We start from the raw sequence: 24,651 nt of genomic DNA on the forward strand, positions 1-24,651 counted from the left end.
TATTAAAAGATAACCTTCCTAAGGTTCAAAATTCCTCAGAAATGAAATAATTAAGAAACTTACTTTACAAAATAACAACTTTCTACTAAGAGAATTTTGTTAAAAATGGGATGGTGTTTTGGAAGGGACTATGGAAAAGCAGTAGATGTCACAGGTTAGTGGCTGGCTTCAAACCAATAAATAGTAGCTTCCCTTCTGGTTCCAATCCTCAGTGATTTAAAGTGAAAGGCTATTATTTAAACACTTTCTTCTGTATCATTTTATACCCCATGTGTAACATATTCTAACTTCAACATGGCTTTTAGTAAATCTGGTTTTTTGTTAATTCTTTTTTAAAGATTTTATTTATTTATTTGAGAGAGAGAGCACAGGGGAAAGGGCAGAGGGAGAGGGAGAGGCAGACTCCTTGCTGAGCAGGGATCCTGATGTGGGGCTCAATCCCAGGAACCCGGGATCATGACCTAAGCCCAAGGCAGACGCTTAACCAACTGAGGCAGCATATAGCATATGTTAAATAGCATAAATATGCTATTTAAGAGCATATAGAAGGCACATAGGTATACAAGTTCCTTTAGCTTATGCTATGATGGGGATGGTTTTATTGTTCACTCATCTAAACTTTAGAATTGGGTTAGGTCTGGAGTGCACTTTTTTTTATAAATTCTTAAAAATTTTTATTATGTCCAATTAGCCAGCATGTCGTATATCATTAGTTTTTGATGTAGTGTTCAACCATTCGTTGGTTGCTTATAATACCCAGTGCTCATCACAACGTGTGTCCTCCTTAATAGCAAGTTTTATAGATACCATAAAAGGTCATCATTCTGATTTCAGAAAGTCAGTCACCTAAATGAACCCTAACCAATCAGCTTGAACCTGCTTTTCTTTAATTTCAGTTATCATGGTCATGGCTAAATGAATTAATTAAATAAGGACTACAGGATATCTTGGATAAAGCATTTTCTGTTTTAAAGTCCTTATGTGTAGCCATTTTATTGTGTTTTATTTTCCTTAAAAATTTTCAGTTTGATGAGTTCAGTATTTTCTTGTTTTACTTGCTAGCAAAAGAAAAAAAATATTTTGAGCTGTACCTCTTTGAAGCATCAATAGGTAGATACAAATATATTCTTTTATACCCACAGCCAAATGACAGCATTTTTTTTTTCTGTCCATCTTTCCTTCATCCTTCTCTTATCCCAGCATGAAACAGCAGTGTATTTAGCATATAGTTATAATTTCTAGGCCCTGTAATAGTCCCTGAGATGATGAATGTTTCTTTCTTCACAGTGAGAGCCCCCCATGTAGTGGGAGAGAGACAGGTGACGGTCTCACAGGCTGGTGTGACAAGCTGCAGGGCAACTATGAAGAAGAAAGGAAACTTAACCAAATTTAGGTTAGGAGACACATGAGGCAGGTTCCCGGAGGGAGGGAGTGGGGTTCCTGAGCCATTAGAAAATACAGCAGGGAGTTACAAAAGAGAGAAAGGAAGGTAATGGGTTCCTGGAAGAAAGTCTGTCACCTGTGGTGGTGGGGAGGCTTGAGACAGCAGACACACTTATTTCCCTGATGTGGTAGGATGGAGTGGCTAGAGACCAGCATGGACGAGGGTAAGACACACAGCTCACTTTGGTTCACAGCTGGAAGTTCCTGTGTCCTGAGGTCTAGAGGCCATGGGAATTGAATGAGGAGATCCAAACAAAAGAAAAAAAAAAAATCAACAGATTAAAGTGAGACCAGGAGTCCAGAAGCCCAGAGGGGAGGCTCTGTGGTCCACATGAGAAGTGGTTACGGTTGGAGTTAAAGTGGTGGTAGCAGGGATGACAAAGCTAGGGTTAACTCAGAAGATACTTTGCAGAGATCTGTGGCTAAGTAATTGAGAAAAATGTATGAGAAGCCTTGATGACAGACATTCTCCCCAAGAGTAGCTGGCCAAAGACTGTGCTGGGTGTTGGAGTGGGAAATGAGATATCTTATTGTCTCCTCCATTCTCCCTCTGGCCTCAGTACATAATAGTTGGGACAGGGAGCTTTCTCTGTGGATGGATAATGCCTGCTGTGAGTGACAGCCTCTTGTCTTCAACGGCAAGGAATCAGGCAGCTGCTCTAATTTCAGCTTTTAATTTAAGTGGTCAAGTAGTTGAATTTTATCATCATTTCAGCTGGATCTTGTTATGAATCAACTGAATAGATGTTTTAGGTAAGATGAAGAATCTTATCATTTTATGTCGTTTAGAATGAGAGAGCATTCATATTGCAAAATGTGGACTTAACATTAACTTTGGAACACAGTTGTTACTTGGTTCACCAAAAAAAAAAAAAAAAAAGCAAAGCTATAGTTAGGGAAACATAACCCGCTCAAAAATAGCAATCAGTATTAGAGAATAATTATAAAGGTCTTTATTTAAATCTTTAACTCGAGTTTAGAAATTTTTTTTTCTCTTGGAGGTTTTAAAGTTTTTGGTTTGAGATGTGGTTTGGAAAAAACCAGAATCAGAGTGAGGAGCTTAGAGACCTTGAAATTGCCTTATCACAAAGAGGGTGGTTTGGAAGCCTTCAAGAGACAGACTAGTAATTACAAGAGCAGAATGAGTTCTAATAAGGGAGAGACCAGTGTTTGATATGTTCCATGAAGTTTTCATGGAACGAGTGAGCTCCGTCAGCCTTGATGTGAGTAGGGTTTAGAAAAAGAATAAAAAGGGTGCCTGGGTGGCTCAGTGGTTAAGCTGCTGCCTTCGGCTCAGGTCATGATCTCAGGGTCCTGGGATCGAGTCCCGCATCGGGCTCTCTGCTCAGCAGGAAGCCTGCTTCCCTCTCTCTCTCTCTCTCTCTCTGCCTGCCTCTCTGTCTACTGTGATCTCTCTCTGTCAAATAAATAAATAAAATCTTTAAAAAAAAAAAAGAAAGAAAGAGAATAAAAATGTAACATTTAGTCTCTCAGCAAGAAAATCAAGGTCCACATTTCTGCTTGTTCATTTTTCAGGTGACTTTGAGAACGTGATTGAATCTCTCTGATCCTTAATCTCCTAATCTGTAAAATAGGAACAGTGAGACTTACGCCTTGGAGATGCTGAGACAATTTAATTAGGTAACAAGGTAACAGTCAGCATGACCTTGGCTCCTGGCTGGCAACAGAGGCCTCTGATGACTCTCCATGAATGAGTAGAGGGGACACAGGTGTCCAGGCATATGTTCTGAGGTCAGGGAGGGATAGCGACAGCTAAGATACAGAGGTTGTGCCATGGTCCGAGTTTTACCCATCTGCCTGCTATTATCAACAAATATGGGCTTGATGGAGGAAGTGATGGAGAACTACAAATGTCTTTGAGCAGATTACCTTGAGGCAGGAAGACCAGTCTGGAGGCAGGTGATGGACCGTGCTGTGAGAGCCAAGGGAAAGCCCACCAGCCTGCAAACGTGCATCCCCAGAACTCTTCCCTGCATCTCTTCTTTCCTCTTTTCTTCCTTTCAGTCCTATCATGATCGGGACACCTGTTCGCTGTGTGACCTTGGGTAAATTCCTTAACCTCTCTTTACCTCCATTCTCTGATTCATAAAATGGAATGATACTTCCTAGGAATTTCTGGGGCTTAAATCCTGTATTTATCCCAGTGCCTGGCACATATTAAGCGCTCAGTGAGTAATGACACCTTCTGCACTTTCTGTCTGTCTCTTCGTGCCACTCACATCCACATGATTTTGGAACATGATTGAAGACACATTCCACAGAAGAGGCCATGGGGAAATCTGTGCATTAGGTGATTAATTAGAATGAAGGCCTGGGAATCTAGTCTAAAGGTAAAAGTACAATTTTTTTTTTTGAGGGAACTACAGCAGTTGGGGGTAAATTGCTTATAGGAGATGAAGGTGACAACTAAGATAATTTAGCTGAGATGCAAAATGAATGTGTATGACAATAATGGAGTTTTGGAGCCCAATTCTTAGTCATCCCTTCTATCACAGTCTTATGACCTCAGATCATTATAGAGCTTAGCACAGTTTTTGATTGTTTGGGTCATTGGGAAGATTTATAGAGACTTAATGTAAAATACATTAGCTGTTATCAGAAGGGAAATTAAAAAAAAAAGAACCAAACAACCTTTAGCTTTTATGTGTGTGCCCCATGGCTTACACTTGCTGTGGACCGATGATCTCCCTAATGTCATGCTCAGTTGGGTGACCTTGGCATTAATGAAGCCATTTGGAGGGAAAGTACTAGACTTAATGACAGAACATACGTGCCCTTTGCTTCCTATTATTGGCTCTGCATCACTGAGAAGAAAGCCCCTGATGCGATGATTTTCTGTGATTCCAAAGGAGGTCCGTGTTCTCACACTTCTTTTTTTTTTTTTTTTAAGATTTTATTTATTTATTTGACAGAGAGAGAGAGAGAGAGATCACAAGCAGGCAGAGAGAGTGGCAGAGAGAGAGGAAAGGAAGCAGGCTACCTGCCTAGCAGAGAGCCTGATGTGGGGCTCGATCCCAGGACCCTGGGATCGAAAGCAGAAGGCAGAGGCTTTAACCCACTGAGCCACCCAGGCGCCCCTGTTCTCACACTTCTTTATGTCCTATGAAGTATCTGCTGTTTCTGGCTTTTAATGATGAGCTGCCACACAGAAAACAAACACCATGCCAAAGACTTTGAGCTGACCTTTATTTGGCAAGGAAACTAAAAGTTACATGAGGCCACTACCTTATTGCTATGTTTAGTGATCCAATTTTTGATACCATATTTGTGCTATCATTTTACTTGATCCATTGATTCTTCCAACAAATGTTTACTAAGCATCTATTTTACACCAGATATTCTGAGTGCTGGGGTACAGTGGTGATCAAAATAGTGATCCCAAGTTCCTGTCCCATAAAACTCACATTCCAGTGAAAGAGATAACACACTATGTCAGGTATCTACATGTTCTATGAAATTGGAGGGTTGAGAGTGATATGGATAGGAAAGGTATGTTGGGTTGGGTCAGGTGGACAGCGGAAGACTTTTCCAAGGGATTTTGGAGCAGACTTGAGTAAGGTGAGGGAACAAGGCATAGCGAGCACCAGGCAGAATGACCAAGCATGAAGAACCCAAGTCAGGAAGGAGCTTTGTGTGTTCAAAGAGTGGCAAGAGAACAGTGGGCTCAGTGTTCTGCAAGGGAGGAGGGAAAACGTTGAGGGCAAAGGCTAGGCCATCTTTCTGGTTGTAATGGGAAGCCATTGGATTTTAGTTTCTAGTGTCATAAATTAAATCTTACCGAGGCTTTGTCCAATTACCATCTTGACTAAATGCCATCCAGGAGAGAACGGCAATATTTATGTACCTGCCCCATTCCCCCCACCAAATAGCTTCCAGGTTTGCCTTCAGTAAAACAGAATCCCTGTCTCTGTTGACAGCTTAGGGAAGCTTACATCCTTTGGAAATATATAGTTCCTTGGAGGCCTTGCATTTCAAACATTTAAAAAAAAAATTGCCTCTAACATTGAGAAATACCTGTTCTATTAGAAGCATAGTACTCTTCCTCTCTTAAAAACTACAAAAATAATTCCTTCCTTGAGCAGACCAAGCTGAAGATCACTTTATTTTAAATGGCCCTTATTTTTTTCATTTATTCAATAGATTTATAGCCTCTTCAGAACTTTTTTTGTAAAACTATTAAAAAGGCAGAATTACTTGTAAAAGTTACAAGTTGAAAACACAACATTCAAAAAAATTTTAGTTTCTGCACACTTTTTGAAAAGATTTTATTTGTTTATTTGACAGAGAGAGACACAGCGAGAGAGGGAACACAAGCAGGAGGAGAGGCAGGCAGAGAGAGAAGCAGTCTTCTCACAGAGCAAGGAGCCTCATGTGGGGCTTGATGCCAGGACCCCAGGATCATGACCTGAGCAAAGGCAGGCGCTTAACCACTGAGCCACCCAGGCATCCCATTTTTGCACATTTTTAAGCACAGATTCCAGATAATTTTCAGTATTCAGCTCCCTGCAAGGAATCCCTGGGGTCTTGAGATACTGTCAGACTACATGGGTCTCATGATACAAAGGTGTATGGCAAGAATGACTTATGTTGCCTTTTGGGAATGTGACATAATTATTTGGTTAAATCTATCCCTTCTATTTCCTTAATCACCCTTCTCCTCCACTTTCTATTGAAAAGTCAACAAGATTGGCATATATGCTCACTACAATGTACCAAATAAAGTGTTATACAAATAAAAGGAAACCAAGATATAATTTTATTTTTGATAGATTTTATTTATTTATCTATCTAGTTGAGAGAGAGGGAGAGAAAAAGCACAAGGTAGAGGGAGGGACGGAGGGAGAAGTAAATTTCTCACTAAGCGCAGAGGCAGATGCGGGGTTTGATCTCTTGACCTCAAGACCCTGACCTGAGCCAGTGGCCAAGAGCCATTTAATGAATTGAACCATCCAGAAACAACCCAAATATAATATTTACAAAGGGAACCAGTAACTTTGGGGAACTATAACCCAGACCATACAGAGTGTTATGTCTTCGGGTCCTATCATAAGTTTTAGCTCAAATTGCAACAGTTCCACTTTCGGTGTGTGTTTCCTTGCCCAGAATCCTCCTAGAATGCTTTCTGCTCTCCACCATCAGAAGAAAGTAGATCTGTCCTTCTCAAAGGCTTTGGGGTTTGGGGCCACTCTGATCTGTGGTATTAACTCAGCCATGCTACTTTGGACAAAATCTATTTCTCTATTCTGTAAAAATGGAATAATAATACCTATTTGTCAGTCCATTCCACAGATGTTTTCAGAGAGCTTTCTGTGTCCTATCGCTATGCGCCATGCTGGGGTACAATAGTCTGTGGGAAAGGGACAGTACTTATTCTCCTACAGGGCAGAGCCTGATGAGGGAGAGCAGCAATATCAGACATGCTCAGTAAAGGCAACAGCAGGTAACACAGCATTCTCTGGGGGCACTTGATCTCATCCACAGCATCGGTAAGGAGCTCCAGACAAAGTGGACTTTGCGCTGAGATGTAAATAACCATAAGTGAGAATCTGTTAAACAAAGACATAAGAAGCTTATGTGAAGACTCAGCAGCAAAAGCAGTCATGGGGGTGGGGATAGATGGGGTCTTACAACAGCCAGAGGGGAGTGTCAAATAAGTCATAAAGAGCCTTCAGAGTGTTGTAAGCGTCTGGATTGTATCAAGGAACAATGGGAATGCACTGCTGGTTTGAAGCAGGGATTCACTTCATCCAGTCCGTGTCTTGGATTCTTCCAGCCACTGTGTGAGGAACGGATTGAAGTCGGCCTGTAGGTGCCAGTAGATCTGTTAGCAGGCTGCTCCAGGAACCAGCTAAGAACCAATATGGGCCTTGTTGAAGGGGAGTTCCTCTGAAAGCAGAGTTCGAGGTCCATGATTGGCTGCTGATTGGCTGTCCATGATTGAGATGTGATTCCTGGGTTCGAGAGTGAGAAATGGGGGCGGTGAGAATGAGATCAGAAGGAGAGAGAAGATATCAGTTAAAGTTGTTTTAATGAGCTGGTTGATGCTGTGGGCCTCTGGGACTCATTGGTACTCTGAAGAATCCTGAGGAGACCCATGGAACAGTGATTCTCAAAGTGTTGTCTCTGGACCAGCAGCCTCAGCGTCACTGGTAGATTATTTGAAAGACAGTGTCTTGGATCCCTCCTCAGACCCACTGAGGCAGGACTTTGGAAGATAGGGTTCAGCAACTCATGTTTGAGCCAGCTCTTCAGGTGATTGTGATGCCCTCCAATGTGTGAGAAGCACAGCCATAGAATGTGCCTCAGAATTGTTCCACGGGATGGATTGGAGAGGAGGGGCACTCCCCTCCCCGCCCTCTCATTGTTACATGTTTGTCTCCCACATTTCTGTGTCGCACCAGTGAAAGTGAGGAAGAATGTAAGACTCCCGAGGAGGCCCCAGACAGCAGAGAGACTCGTGCTCTTGGTGGGCACCCTGGCAGGTGTGTGGAACTGTCCAGCCCTTGGTGTGCTGAAACCAGAGGGAGGGAGTGTGTGTGGCACTTCACCACACACCCTGCCTGCCCATTGTGATGAGAGCATGGCAGTGAAGAGATGAAGAGACTTTGAGGATATGTGATAGAGTTTGGAGGAAGAGCCATGAGCATTTGATACAAGGAGATGAAAGAGGAAGATATGAAAGATAATTTGCGGTTTTATGGGCCATTTCCACCTATAATTACCTTCCACTTGCAATATGTCAATGGTTATTTCCCATGTAAACCTCTTTGATCAGTTTTTAAGTAATGTCCCTTTGGATTGGAACCAAATTGAGGGGAGGGTCATGGATCAATTAGAATTAGACATGTTTCCAGAGGAAATACAAGCAATTAGTTACCCTACGCATTTGACAAAGGGTTTTCTTCTATCAGCAGAATTTGAGCCAGAGCATAGACTATAGATGACTGTATATTTTCCTTCCATCTGGCCAGAGTGATTTTGGTATGGTGCCTCAAACTTTGCAATCTATCCTTGAGGTTGATTATTTTTACTAGAAACTTTGCTCTAATAATCTCCAGCATTTTTCCTAGAAATAACTTTCTGAGCATGGAAGAGTCATCCCTTATCACCCAATTTAAATATATTTACATTTTATTGAATATGTGTGTCTCAGGATATCATCTAAATGAAATAAAATTGATTAATAGTTAAGCAATATTGAAGAGACCTATTGGCCATATAAATTATTTAATTTGCAAGCTGGGGTTTGTGTTTGTTAAGGATATGTTAAAGCTGGACATACCCGCATTTATTAAATTAACCAGCACACTTAAGAGTACTCCATAACTTCCAGGCACTGTTCTGAGACATTTGCAATCATAATCCATTTGATCCCCACACCAGTCTGATAAAATCAGTGCTATAATTATCCCCAATTTACAGATAAGGAAATTGAAGCCAAGAGATATTTGATAACTTGCACCAGATCATCCAACTGGAAGAAACAGAGTTGGAGCTCAAGCACTGGTGTTTAGTCCTTGGCTCTGTACTCCTAGCCATCACTGTCATCTCTTTCAGAAACAGCAGAGAGTTCCATCTCCTGCTGCTTCTCATGTCTACCATTTCCTCTTCCTAGGGTGTTTTATGACCACAATGATCTTCACTATGGTTTATATCATTTCATCATGCTTTTAAGCATCTAACTCACCTAGATTCTGATCTTTCTATCAGTCCATTCATGTGATGGTTGGACTCCCTATTGATTTATAACACATAGGCCCATTTTTGTCTAAAGCAAGAATTACAGAATCTGCAAAGCAGACAAGATTAGCTTTTACCAAGAATTATGAAAAGGAGAGGAAGAACACTCATATTAAGGGTCTGACATACAGGGGACACAGTCCATATCCTCTTACATAGTACTGTGATTGCTTTTTTGGAAGTTCATCATATAATTAATCATTTTGGGATGAAGAATTTTCTGGGATTCTGATTTTGATGGAAAAGTTTCTGAGATTCTAATACCTTCACATGCTGCCTTTTCTAGAAGTACCTGTACCATCTCTTTCAGAGGAAGCCCAAATACTCTTAGAATAGCAATAACTTAACAAGGCATTTGCCTTCTCTTGACAGGTATGTTCTACACAGAGGGCATGTGTATGTTTTGGGTAGGGATGCATTTTTTTCAGCTCCTCACAAAAGTTACCAAATACTCAGTTATTTAATCTGGGTTTTTTTTTTTTTTTTTTTTTTTGGATAAGTACACTTATTATAAAGCCATCGTGGTACCTCACTTTAGTTAACCTCCATTGTCCCCTATTGGCCCAGGAGAGTGCTGACATCAAGAATAATGGTCTATGTGTCTTCATCAGATTTTTGGGCAAAGTTCAATACCATGCTATGTTCTTTATTGTCTTTAGGGGATGCCTATTAATTTTCCCTTCATCTTCTGTTAGAAGAAGAACAAACACAAATGCTTTGAGCAGTACACACCCAAGAGGAATACTTACTATCGATAATTACTTTTTGTTCTTCCAATTGTGGTCCTGATTCTATTTGCCATGGATTGGATTGCTGAAGATTTTCTGTAACACAGATAAAAAACAATGTCACATACCTGTGGTTTAGTCAACTTCCACACATGAGCCCAGTTTTTCCAGGTGCAAAGTAACTTCAATTTGAAGAATCTCATTGATTTATTAGGAAAATGATTTATTCCTCATTAGGAAAAATGAGGTCATTTTCCTAATTTGTTCTAGCTCACAAATATTGTTGTCCAATTTTTCATGTATCTTAACATACAAACATTGTTTGTATTTTAATGTTCATTAAAATTCTTGGAGTTCTTCAAATCCATACCTACAGGTATTAAAATAAGTTGTGTTGTTGTCTGAACTAAAGGTGACATTTATCTCTTTTCAGTTCCTCCCAAATTTGTGGTTCAACCACGGGACCAGGACGGGATTTATGGCAAGGCTGTCGTCCTCAACTGCTCTGCCGAGGGCTACCCTGTACCCACCATAGTGTGGAAGTTCTCTAAAGGTATGACGTTACTTGGTTTGCTCATTGCCTGCCAAACATGTTTGAATCTAAAGACTTAGAGGAACATTTCAAATCCTTCCAGACTTGCTTCTGGCAAGGAAATACATTTCTACCTTCACCAACTCTGTCTTCTCAGCTTACCCCTACTGGTCCATCTGAGTGTTTTTAGTTTGGACCAGGAGTGCCTGGTCTTGTATAGCCTGCCCTGGGAAAGATCACGTCTGGGGCAGGGAGTCAGTGGAAGTTATTTCAGCTCCCGGGAAAGGTCTGTGTTGCCCGCTTGAATGGTGTGACCGTGATCTGCTGGGAGAGCACCACACACCCTTCCATATGCGGATGAAAGAACCAATGGTCAGAATTGCTCATTGTTTGAAAAGCATTTCCCCAGAAAGTATACATATGACATTAAGCGGGTTTAGAAGATTAAAAATAAAATTGTTGATTGATTTATTTACCTGGTTATCTTAGAATAGACAAATTCCATATTGTTTGTCTGGTACAGTCTTTTCAAAACACTCACACCTGTGTCCCATGTTGAGCATCCAGTGTTCTTTGTTTGAATGTGTCTGTCATATTTAAATACCATATTTGAATCATGCTTTCTCTGCAAAAGCAAAGTGGCCTCGCCAGTTTTACTGTAAGGCTGTAAACGTTCCAGAAATAGAAACATGTGACATGCAGGCTAATGGGGAACATTCTAGACACCATAGAGATCCTTTGTGTCCATCTTACAGTCTCCTCCAGGGAAGGGTTCTTCCCTGGGCTCACCAGCATTTTAGAGTTCTCTCTCTTTTCTTATTCACTCATCTTTTCTCAATAATTTATGGATCAAATGGTTGAAGGTCAAAGGCACATGGGTGAGATAAACAAGCAAATAAATCACAGTCTCTTAACAATCTAAAACCTACTATGTGTGTTCAATTGTTCTGAGTGTACTATTTATTTGTTCACTTTATCATGGTTTGTGTTCCAGGTGTTGCTTTTTAAAGTAACCTGTTGCATTTCCTTATTATGAAAATAACAGAAGGAAAGCAAAACAAATGGGCCACTTACACCTCCTTTCCGATATATTTCCTTCCAGAGGGAGAGAGAAGGGAGCAGGGGAAGAGGGTGCTAGAAGCTGCTTCCTTACAGGAGGAAATCAATTAAATTTTTTTAGAATTCCCTGAGGCTACTACCCTATAGGCTGCCACATGCATTGTCCATGTATAAGCAGTTTATTCAAAAAGCTAATGCCTATTATTCAGAGTATCTGCCCACATGACTTTTTATTTTAGGTTGTATTTGAAGCCGCATGTTACACATTACAGGAAAACAAACAGCATGCATTTAACTTAGTTTGTATATATGTCATGTCTGGTATTACGAACATTCCCCACAACACTCACCTTCTTCAGAATTATTTCTAACATTTGCCCTTGTGCAAGTCTCCCCCTTTCCCCATGAGATTATTTTTAGTTTCTCCGTACTATGAACTCCACGGGATAAACAGCCTTGGATATGCATATGGGGCAGTGTGTGATTGTCTTCTTTAGGGAAGTCCTCAGAAGCACAGTAGCATGACCACATTTATGCCTTTCCGATCTGTGCTGGCCCAGGGCCCTTTGGAAAATACTGCAGGGTGAGTCGTGTGTGCCCCTGCCTCCCACCAATTCGGAAGTATCTTTTTATTCTTAAACTTTACAGTGTGATAGTTGAAAGCACTTTCTGTTTTAATTTGCATATTTGGATTACTAACAATGTTGAAACATTGTTATCCTCTGTTGACTGATCACTTCTGCTTCCCTTTTGGGAAGTTTCTTATTCGTGTTACTTACTTGCTTCTCTCCATGTCTTATTTGTTTGATAGAGTGTTTCTCATACACGCATAGTGCTTCATCAGTCATGGATCTGATGACATTTTATTCCTTCCCATCACTGATGGGCAAAGTAAGTTACTGTAGCCTTTTTTTATTTTTAACTTTTTTGTGCAATATGAAGTCTCCAAGAAACAAACAAATTGCAACAAATATTTTATAAAGTTAAGTTCCCTCCAAATAGCATCATTCAAAGGTAAAGATAACTACTCTTAGTGTTTTTGGCTAGCCTTTCAGACCTGCCACCCTACAAACATATATATATATATATTTTTCATATAATTTTACAGGCTTTTTTCATTGATCATGATTCTTCCAGACTTATGATCTCCTTTCTTCAGTTATCAATATGCTGTGAATGTCTTTCTGTCTCAATAAGCATGGGTGATCACTAAGACTTTTTAATCCCTGTGTAGTGTTCCCATTAACACTTCCATAGATCCCTCCATTGCTTTGCCTTTGTAAGGATTGGGCTCAGTGACTTGAAGCCACAAGGGTTTACTCTTTCTCTCATGAGGAGTCTGGACAGTTCAAGACCAGTTTGTTTTTTCCTCTAGGGTATCAGGGACCCAAACTGCTTACACCTTTGTTCTGTCCCTGTTGGCAAGCAGCTCCCCCTGCTGAGCTCCGTGGCCACTTCTAACTTTTCCACAGAAGGGAGAGAGCTGCCACCCGACTTGAGTCATCCCCCCACAGGAACCTCTCCAGAATGTCCGTAAATCAGTTCTGCTGGTCTGCTCCAGAGACCAGCCCCTCCGCCACTTCTCTCTGGTGTCTCCTTGGCATCGCGCCCCCCTCCAACTCGTTTTTATGGTGGAACTGCAAACCATGATTCCGTGGGTTCCATGTCCTCAGCCCCGGTGGCCTGGCGTGTGACAGTCCTCATCAGGCACAGAAAGCTGTCCTGGTTAAACACAGAGGCAAGGGCCTCTCTGTGTTGCTGCTGCTGGCCCTGGGGAATAGTTGAAAACCCGCCCCTCTCTCCATCCCTGCCGCCCCTCTCTTCGTTTTACTTCAAAAGGAGATCTCTCTAACAAACCAAGTAATAAGCATCAAAACAAACAAACAAACAAACAACAACCCCCAGAGGTCTGCAAGATGCTTTGTAGCTGCGCACGCGGCAGCCATGCTTACAACTTGGGCTATTTCATGAAATAAAAGGGCAGGATGGACACTTGGCAGCTGGGTGTGCCCGACATTTTGCTGCACAGTGTATGTTAGCTTCCTTCTGCCTTTTCACTATCCTAAAAATGTCACAGTGACTCTATCTCACCGAACTTTGTAGGTGTGCATTCTTTCCCAGGGATACATTTCTACCAGTAGAATTGCTGGCTCAGAGCAAGCAATTTCTATCACTTTCAAAATCCCTTGGCCACTGGCCAGAATTGGATTTCTGTACCAACCTTCCACAGGTCACACTACTGCCTGTTTCCTACAATGAAAATACCACCAGGGGTTATACTTATTTTTATTATTTTTTTTAAAATAAGAGGTCTACTTATTTTTTTTTTAAAGATTTAATTTCTTTATTCATGAGAGACAGAGAGAGAGAGAGAGAGAGAGAGGCAGAGGCAGAAGCAGGCTCCCCATGGAGCAGGGAGCCTGATACAGGACTCAATCCCAGGATCCCAGGATCATGATCCCAGCTGAAGGCAGACACTTAACCAACTGAGCCACCCGGATGCCCTAGGTCTGCTTATTTTTAAAGATTTATTTGAGAGAGAGAGAGGGAGAGAGTACATGAGCTGGGGGAGGGACAGAGGAAGAGGGAGAGAGCATTGCAAGCAGACTCCCTACTGAGCATTGCCTGGTGTGGGGCTTGATCCCAGGACCCTGAAATCAGGGCTTGAGCCTAAACTCAGAGTTGGCAGCTTACCTGACTGGGCCACCCGGGTGCCCCGATGCTTATTTTTAAATATCTTCTGATAGCAAAGAGGGAGATTGTATATTATCACTTTAATTATATAAGTGATAAAGAAGTTTCTTAGGAAAAATTTAGCCTTGCTTATGGAACGTGTTCCCAATAATCAAATATTTACTAAGAACATGAGGGCAGCTTCCTTATGTGTGACAAAAAGATGTAAACAAAAGAGACTTGGGTTGTTCGTCTGAGAGCTGTAACAGTTTAACCCTGAAGCTGCAGAGTTCCAGAGTAAATGCAGTGGCTTGAGGGTGGCTGGTGCAGGAAGGAAGCAGTCTTTGTGGGAAGACAGCATTCTGACAGTTTGACCTTGGACCTTGGGTCTGGATGCACTAAGTCTGAAACATCCAATTCTGTCTGTGACATTTTTGTCCTTTAACATGGACAAACAAGACTTCTTGTCTAAAGAGATTTTTCTTTTTTTTAAATCAGGGCTGAATACCATAGTGGGCCTCATCTGTGTTCCCAGAAATGTTTGGTGGTAGGAGTGAGTTTCAGCAGCTGTCTTGGGGGCCCTCCCCTTGTTAGCCACTCAGGCCCAAGGAGGGGCTGCATCAGCCAGTGCTTGGCCTATGGTCTGCTGGGGCATCCTTTGCTCTCTGCCAAGGGACAAGGGTACTTCTGACCCCAGAAAAGTATTGTCATGGAAACATTCAAGGGCAAGGGTCAGAGCATGCCTGGGTGTGTAAGGGTCGGAGAGGAGTGGGAGAAGTGTGCATTTCAGGTCAAGTTGTTAGGGAAGGCCGGGGAGAAGGGAATGTCAGTGAAGCCTGAAAGAGAGGGGACACGAGATTTGTGCACGTCTGTAGGGCAAGCGGGGAAGGTCAAGGATCCAGCTGGTCCCAAAGGCAGGGGCAGAAATGTGTTTGTGCCCAGAATGTTCCAGAAACATGGAGGAAGACCTTGAAGCCAGGCCAGAGTGAAAGGAGATCTGAGAGTTTCCCGGAGGTCAGCTGTCCCTCAGTCATCACAAGGGTGTGGTGATGCCAAGGTGGGGGTGAGTGGGGGTCACAGTTGGGACAGTGATGCTCTCCCCTTTCTTCTGCTGCCATGCTGACCCCAAACTAGGAGGCTGCTGGAACAACCCGGGAAGGGTGGGGTGTCTGTGCATCAGCAGGATGTGGAAGCAGGACCTGCGGCTGGAGCCCGCGAGGAGCCCCCGAGCCGTAACAGGGCTCAGGTCTGGGTGACAGCAGGGCAGGAGGAGAAGCTGCTCAGAATCTGCCAGGCTGCTGGGCTGGCTGTGGCTGTGAGCCAAGAGGAGAAGACATGGCACACTCCCACCCCTGGAGGGCAAGTCAGACTGCAGTCAGCTCAGAAGTGTGGGCTTCCCTCTCTGTGGACACAGCCCTCAATCCCCAGGATAAGCAAAGAGGAACTTCCCAAGTATACTTTTCTTTTTCTTTTCCTTTTTCTTTTTTTTTTCTTTTCTTTCTTTCTTTCTTTCTTCTTTTTTTGGATAAATGATTTCTGCACTGTCAGAGCTCACACCTTCCACTTGCTGGTCTGCCGCTGATGCCGAACTCTGGATTTTCCTCTGCTGCGACATCAACCCTGTGCTGTCACTGGTCCTTAGCCACCCTTTCCCAGTGAGCCCTCTTCCAAGCTTTGCTCTGTTCACGATGGCTTGTCTGTTCCTTTTGCACACATAGAGCTGGCTGGGCCAGTCGGAGACGGGGGCTGACATTACTTCCTGGGAGGGAATGGGGCCTGCCTGACTTCCCGATAGAAGGGACTGAATCATTCTGCGGCGTGTACCAAAGAGCTGATTTCAGAGCCGGCGGTTGCGTCGTCTGGGCCTGGTGTTGCACCACGGCGGTGTGCCATTTAATACAACAGATTCTAAACATCTTTAATTTAAGAAAACAGGATTTAAATCGCTTCTGTAAATATTGGTTCCCTTCCCTGCTTTTCATTCTCTTCTGCAGGCTCCCCACTGTGGCGTCACCATCCGTTGCAAGAGCTGTTTCCTCTCTGGGTTTTTAGCCGTTGACTCAGTATGGTTTTCCCATGTTTATTTTCTCCACCTTTCACCCCAGCGAGTCTGCTCTTCTTTACACGCGCTCCAGTTTTTCCTTCACGTTGGTGATTTTATTTTTCCTCCACCTTTCGCCACTTCTGCTGGTTCATATTTCACTCTTGCTTGAGCTCTGGCTTCTTAGACAAGCGGCTGTTTGGTTCACAGCTTTCGTCTAACTCACGGCAACGTTTTTCTGGTGCGATCCCATTACCTGGTTGCTTTTCCCGTTTCTATCATAGTGTCGCTGCTACATGCTGGCTTCCTTTCGAGAACTCCCGATTGAGGAAAATTCACAGCCCCAGAAAGAGATGACTTTGTCCAAGGACGTGGCTTCTCCCTTCATCCTGCCGGTCTGATTCCAAGAGCCACAGCAGGTGCAGGGGAAGCTCCAGCCCCACCCAGTCTGGGCACCCTATGGTCCTGGGTGCTGGTTGGGCCCCTTGGATGTGCCCCCACTCTGACGACACATCCTCTGTCGGTGCTTGCTCAGATTCACACCCACGGTCATCTGTCCCTGTCTTTCTGCACATACTTCTGCTCGTTGACCATTTACCTCCTTTGTGGCTGAGCTATTCCATCGCTCTTTTTCCTATTTGTGCTTAAGAGGTTGGTTTTCAGGAAGAGAGGAAATGCTGGTTTTATGCTGCCATCTTTGAACCTCAAACCCTATTGTTTATACACTAAGCTGTATTAAATTTGGGCTTTTTTTCCCCCCCAGAGAAAATAAATGAAGTTGGGAATCTAGGAGAAGTAGTTAGGAAACCATCTGTTAAGAAAGTCAGCTGAGTTCAGACCCCAGTCACAGCATGGTCTGGCTATGTTACTGCACAGAAATTATTTAACCTGTGTGAACCACAGCTTCCTCATGTGTCTGGCAGATGAAATAAGGGGGGTCATGGGATAATTTAGTAAGATGGCGCATAGAAAGCATTAATCCTGGCGACTGGCACATAGCAATTAGTCAGTAACATCAATGGTCATCATCCTAAGCTTATATGGATACCAGTGGTTTTAAAACCATGGGTAACCCAACCTTCCCCCACGAACATGTACCGCTTTATAGTCCATGAAAGAAAAAATGTGTCCACTGAAGTCTGTTTTGTATCTTTTCTTTTACTCTGATCTGTCCACTGGCATCGGGACCATGTATATTAGAGGGTTCTCTCTTCCAAATATATTTTAATATCTAGTACAATGACGCTGTCTTGATTTATTTTCTAAAAATGTCCTGTATTTTTTTCTTTTTCCCTTTTTTAATTTAAATTCAATTAGCCAATATATAGTACATCATTCATTTTTTATGTATTGCTCAGTGATTCATTAGTTGTGCATAACACCCAATGCTCATCACATCCCATGCCCTCCTCAATGCCCAGCCCCCAGTCACCCCATCCCCCCACACACCTAAAATTATCCTGACTTTCTCACATGGAGTTTTGTCTGTTTAGTTCTTCTAGATGAATGTCAGGATAATTGTACCAAGTTCCAGAAAAATCTATTCTGAAAACTTTGGGAGATTGTAATACATTTAAAGGTTAACGTGGAGAACAGGGACCTCATTAAAACATCAGGCCTTCCCAGCCAATGAATTTTTTTTTTTTTAAGATTTCATTTATTTATTTGAGAGAGCACAAGATAGCAAGAGGTAGAGCACAAGTAGTGGGGGAGGGGAGAAGCAGGCTCCCTGCTGAGCAGGACCCCTCACCCCCACTTGATGCCAGGGTCATGGGATCACAACCTGAGCCAAAGGCAGATGCTTAACCAATGAGCCACCCAGGCACCCTATTTAAATCTTTGTAAAATGTCCATTATAATTTAATTGCTTTCTTTCTGTGTGTCGGCAGCTATGAGTATTTTTAAGCTTCTGCCTGCAAGTGTGTTTGGTTCTCTGCAGTTTTCTGGGTGGAAAGCGGCCCATCCATAACCACAGTCTGTCAATCCTCTGTGGCCACCCATGTCTCCTCTTCCAGTGAGGGACAGGTTGCCCTTCATTTGGGAGAGTTCCTGTCTTCTTCTTCTCTCTAGGACACAGAGAGGCCTACGGTAGGGGTGGGGCCCTCCTTGTTCTGCCTGTTTCTCTCAGATTGCCTCCCCCCGCCCCGCCCCTGCCTGTGTCCTTCCCTCCTCAGCAGAGGCTTCGCTCCCCCAGTTCCAGTTTTCCTCAGAGGTGTCTGAGCATCGGCTGCTGCTTAGGGAAGGCACTTTTGCTCGTGTTCAGGCAACACCCATGGTCCACAGAAAGCCGTTCACGGTGGTCATTTCTGCACCTATAGGTGCAGTCTATCAGAGAGCCTGACTGTCCCTTACCACCAAGGTCCCCCAAGTGTCCAAGTGTCGCTTGGCTTCAGCACCCCCTATCCAAACCCTCCTCTCTTGTTGCAGACTCATTATAGGAGCCAACAGGGCCTTAACTCTTTTGTTTTGAAATCTGTAGAAATAAAAACAGACGCTTGCGACAGTTCCCTGGTTGCTTCCATGCGCCATGTTCAGTGTCAGACCAAGACACAAACACTGCTCAGTATCTGATCCAACTGCTCAGGTGACACCTCGAGAGCCTCCTCCTACTTCAGGGGCTTTTCCTGAAATGCCTCACCTTGACCCTGCTCAGCCCTTCTCTCCCAAGATCAAGGTGATATCTCAGGAGTGTCCACAGTCCCCAAGGCCTGTGTCTCAGGATGACAGGAAGAACACGTGTGCATGTGTGCAGGCACTCCTGGCCTCACCACTTACCCTGTTCCTTTTGTGGGCAGAGAGCCCTGAGTCTCTAACCTCACATTCAACCTCTTCTGAGCCACTGGTTTTCTGGACCAATAGCAAACCTCTTAGGTCGGTCCAGCAACACCTGCTTAAGGCTCATCTGCCAGGCTCATCCATTCATCCAGGCTCTTGGGCCCAACTGTTATCCAGTGTCCCTGTCCCCAACAGCACCATAATCTGGAATTAAAACCGGGAAGAGCTCAAAGAACCCAAAAAAGAAGACAACGCCTCTCTGTGACATAGTGGTGAAAATAAAGGCTGGATACTCAACATATTATCTTATTTTCTTCCTTTGATGGTAGAGTAAAATTCACCAGGGATGAAAATCTCCGGTCTTCCTCTGGGCTAAAATAAGTGGCGTCTAGTGGCCCTGGGAGGAGCTCCAAGATACCTCTACCCCTACCCAAAGAATCTGCAATTTCCCTGAGCCTTGGTAGGGTCCCCAGGACCAGAGGCCCCAGGCCTATCTTGCCCGCCCTTCTCTCTTCTTCTCTGCTCCTCCCTCTGCTCTCTTTCTCCTTGTTCTCACCACACTGAGGGCAAATGTTCGGGGATGTCCAGCTCCAGGGACACGGTGAAGGCCTCGTGGGGCCGATGCAGCTGCAGGGGCCCCTGAGACCCACAGTCGCCATGCAATGCGACAGTGGAATCAGCATGAGGGAGTCACTTGAGCTCCCTGCTGACGGTGTCAGTCCATGGCCCTACTTTCTGGCGAGTGAGTGAGGGGCCAGTGTCCCACCTGAACGGTACAAAGAAATCCTTGCCAGTGGGGTGTAGAGTTAAAGTCACGAAGCTGGCGTGCGAGCTAGTGAGCTGGGAGCGGTAGCCAGCCAGGGGCGGGCATGAAGCTGCTCCACCCAAGCGAGGCGGTCTTCGCAGGAGAGGGGCCAGCGGTGCAGACCTAAAGGACTAGAGGGAACAGAATTGAAGGGCGAGCGTACTCGGATTTACAAAGCAGGTAACCCTGACGCTGTCCCACTTAGGGTGTGGTCATTTGTGAGAAGACAACACCAGGAATTAGAGGCGTGAAAAGTTTGGGGAAGGGTGGGAGAAAACCAGCTACCACTTTTAACTCCAGAACACGGGAACTAGGAGAAGCCATTCCTGACTGTGGCTGCAGCCACCGCTGCGCTCAAGAGCAGGGAAAACGTTCTTCTGGAAGTGAGGATGGACACAGGACACAGGAGGCTGAGGATGGACACAGAATGTCCCATGCGAGCAAAGGGACAAATGTCACACGCACGTGTTGTGGAGCTTGGAAGCGTCTTCCTTTGAGCCTGGGTCTGGACCAGAGCCTCCAGCCGGCCTCTGTCCACTTCTGGGCTCTTCCCCAGAACGAGGCACCAGAGCTCAGCACTTGGTCACTGAGCAATGGCTCCATTTGCAGCTACTCCCCCTGGAGTCACTGCTGCTGCCTGCTCTCCATCTCCCCTCCATCTCCACATCTGTCTTTGGAGCTGCTCACCCCCTGCCACCCACCACCTCTTCCCGGAGGAGGAGAGCCACTTCCCTGAGCAAGCAAAACAAACCCATTCCTCAGGGAAACACCACCCCTCCCCCACAGAAGGATAAAAGGGATTGTGACTTCCATTTCTTGGTGAGCCTAAACATCTGGGTGCAGCCCAGGGAGCACAGAGAGATCTCCTTTGCACTGTTCTGTTTGACTTCAAATCAAACAGATTTGGAGACTCTCTGCAGGTAGTCGCTGGCCAAATTCTTCGTTTCTTAATGTAGACATGGATGCTCACATTCACACAGCCTTGCTGCCTTTGGTGAACAAGAACTGACAGAGCATACAAATGCATTGTTCTTCCTGTTTCATATCCAGTGAAGTTAAGGGTGCAGAGAAAATAAGCTATTTTCTCAGGGGCATAGTCTGTAAGTTCCAATTCTGACTCTTAGCCAAGTGCTCTCTTGGCTAGTAATGACTCAAGACCAGTAATGACTCAAGAGTGGAAGAAAAGATGAATCAATCAGCATCTTCACTGCTGCCTTCCAAGTGGGTTCTCTTGCTGGCCCTTGGCTGTTCTCTTTCTTGTGACCACTCCTTCAGTCCTTGGAGACACCGCTAAGCATATCTTTCCATAAATAAGAAAGGTCACACAGCATTAACACACCCAGTAATTCAGTATGTGCCTTACATAATGCTTTAACATTTTCTATTCGTGTAATAGAGCATTAAAATTGTCCCCACTTGACCCTAGCTATCCACATAAAATCGACAGCTTTTTAATTAATGACTTCTGGCTGCTATAGTGTATCTTCTAGCTAATTACCCACAGTGCTTTACCTCATGCCAACAAGATTACAGAATTTTGAATATTGTACACGCCATGTTAAATTTTGCTCTTTACAATAATGATGAACCTAAAGTGGATGACCAATAATTGCATCAAACTGTGACAAGGTCTGCTTCCCCAAAATTAAACAAATACTAACCCTTGGGCTTGCTGTTCTTATGGTAGATGAATTGGTTCACTATTATTCTGTTTAGCAACTATGATCAGATTTATAAATTGTATGACCCTTCAAGTTAGGTTCATTTCCTCATGAAAAAAAAACATTTAATTTTTTTTCCCAAATACATTTATGCTTTATTTCTGTCTTAGTTAAGACCTTTTAGGAATGAAGAGGCTTCTCTCACTCTAGATAGGAATTAATAGATAATCCTTTTCCGCTATTTAATAGAGACAGTTTAGCAACACAGTAAAAGTCTATGTTGTATTTCTTTGGTATAAATGTGTCAAATATTAGATGTATTTTTTTGGTGGAAATTCTTTAAGGAAAGGCAAACATACATGTTTTTGACATGAATGATCCTATAACTGGCTCATACTCTATCAACATTCCATTAGAGTTTTTAGAGTTTTATACACAGTTTTATGTAATTTATATAAATCCTATTACATCTTCAGATTTCCTGTTTTCTGACTTATGGATATATTGCTTAAATCCTACATGTGGCTGAATTTTTGGGTTGTGTGCATTGGACTAGATCTGTCCACTAGATCTGCTCCTTTCTTGAAATTAATGTTGAGAAGGACATCAATAGCCTTTACACGTTTTCAAAATGTGGACCAAATTTAAGCACTTAAAAAATTAAAGGCTTTTGCTTTGGTTATAAGTTCCATAATATCCTCTTATCTTCACCCTAAAGAACATGTGATCCATGAAAAGGAATTTTACAATGTATAACACCAAAATTTTAAAACAAACGGTCAACTTTTATAGGAGAAAAAGCATATGATCCTTTCAACAGATAGTGAAAAATAGTTGCTAATATTTGACATCTATTCATGACTTAAAAAAAAAGAAAAATATTAGATTTGTGTAAAATAAGAGTATACAAATGCTTTTTAAGATCCAAAATGCTTTGGCAAATGAAGAAGGAAAAGACAGAAAGTTGGGTAGACACATAGGCCAAACCTATGGATGGACTGTTCACCAAGAAAACACATAAAAATTGCCAATACATTTGTGAAAAAATGCTCAAAAACAAAGAAATATGCAAAAAATAGTCAAAATGTGCAAATTAAAATAATGAGATATATAATTTATTGATGAAGGTCAAAACAATCAATCACATACATGTGTGACGAAAAAATGAACCCTCAGCCAGCACTTATTGAAATGAAATTGATGTGTCCTTCAGTAAGCATGTTACTCATGCATTTCTACACTAAAAGTACAGATTTTCACTCCAAGCATTAACCTAGGAGATCACCTTCCACTCTGTTAGTGCCTTGATTAATAAATGGAGATATTCCTTGCAACATGGTCCTATCTTGTGGAATAAGAAAGAAAGTCAACTAATCATAAAATAATTATAACCAGAAATCTTAAAAAGCAATATTGTGGGCTCACTATGGTTTAAGATTACCTTATTACCTAGTTTCTCAGTGTATGGGTGATCTGTTGCTCTGTAACAAATTATCCCCAAATTAGTGGCTTGAAATAATGCACACTTATTCTCTCCTTATGTCTGGGTTTAGACATCTGGGTATGGCTTAGCTGAGTCGTCTGGTACAAGGTCTCTCCCAGCATCGCCGTTAAGGTGTTGGTCAGGGATGCAGTCATGCCAAGGATCAACCAGAGAAGAGTCTCCTCCCAAGTTCACTCTTTTTTTTTTTTTTTAAAGATTTTATTTATTTATTTGACAGAGAGAGATCACAAGTAGGCAGAGAGGCAGGCAGAGAGAGAGGAGGAAGCAGGCACCCTGCTGAGCAGAGAGCCCAATGTGGGACTCGATCCCAGGACTCTGAGATCATGACCTGAGCTGAAGGCAGCGGCTTAACCCACTGAGCCACCCAGGCGCCCCCCAAGTTCACTCTTGTGTGTCAGGATTCAGGTCCTCACAGAGTGCTGGTTGGAGGACATACGTACAGGTACCTCTCCATAGGGTAGCTCACATTCCCCACAGTGAGACCGATAGCTTCAGAGATGACTGAAAGAGGGTCTATAGTCTTTTGTGATCATAGCTATGTGCAGTGTCTGCCACTCCAGTGGTTGCTCAGTAACTGTTTGTAAAAACAAAGCACATTTTTATATGAACTTATAAAATATTAAGAAGGGAAATTATGGGATTTGGGTCTTGAGAAAGAAGAGGACATTTATTTTTCAGAAAAAATTCTCAGATGCCGGATATGGGATTCTCAAGTTTGCACCATCATAGCAAGCTGGCAGATAGCTTTCATTAATTATTTTTCAAAACCAATCATTCACTTTCTGGCATGTTCATAATTCATCAAACATTTGTTAAAATCTTCCGTGAATTGTTTTAAAGGATCCATATTATACATGTTTCTAAATTTGCGTTTTCAACATTCTGACAACTTCTTTATTCCCAAAGAGTGAACAGATTTAGGGATAAGATTGGTTTTGTTCATTTTGTCTCACTTTGGAAAATAGTAGCTGATGCTGTGGAAAGTAATGTATTGCAGTAAATAATGTATTTATTTATTTGAGAGAGAGAGAGAGCATGAGCAGAGAGAGGGGTAAGGGAAAGAGAGAAGCTGGCTCCCCACTGAGCAGAAAGCCTGGATGCAGGGCTCAATCCCAGGACCCTGAGATCACGACCTGAGCCGAAGGCAGACACTTAACTGACTGAGCTACCCAGATGCCCCGATGTGTTGCAATTAGAAAAATACTATTATGTCTTTAAAACTTTTCATCCCTGTTTTTGAATTCTTCATGAATAAGATAAATTTAAAGTTTTCTACTTAAAATGTTATGTTATTTCATACATCAGATGCGTGACATAAAACGAATCCAAATGTGTATGCCCTCTGCCTTCCAAAGTTATAATTATAGCCATTTACTTCTTCCATACCTTTAAACCAGATATCAGCCAGATGTGGGGCACAAGTCAAATCCTGCCCACAAGCAGTCTTTCTGAATAGATGTTATTGGGGCCCAATCAGGCAGCTTTATTTGTGTATTTTCTATGGCTACTCTTGTGGCAGAAGTATGTAGTTTTAACAGTGTGGCCTACAAAGCCTAGAATAGTTATTATTTGGCTCTTTATAAGAAAAGATTTCCTCCTGCTGTCTAAAAATATTGCGAATTTTTATCCAGGAGCATGTTGTCATGCTCCGTTTATTTTGGTCTTCATT

The 24,651-nt window shown here is 42.9% G+C and overlaps 1 protein-coding gene across 2 annotated transcripts in view; it reads left to right on the forward strand.

Annotated features, from left to right (window-relative positions):
- The window catches only part of DSCAM (DS cell adhesion molecule), a 745,695-nt gene that overhangs the window by 492,854 nt on the left and 228,190 nt on the right, over positions 1-24,651 (forward strand). For both annotated transcript variants that reach the window (XM_082722200.1, XM_082722199.1), the window contains exon 10: positions 10,366-10,485. In XM_082722200.1, the coding sequence (XP_082578326.1) occupies positions 10,366-10,485 (120 nt within the window). The remainder of the gene's footprint in view (positions 1-10,365; positions 10,486-24,651) is intronic.

Source organism: Mustela nivalis (genome assembly GCF_964662115.1).
Source record: "Mustela nivalis genome assembly, chromosome: 1".
NCBI lineage: Eukaryota > Metazoa > Chordata > Mammalia > Carnivora > Mustelidae > Mustela > Mustela nivalis.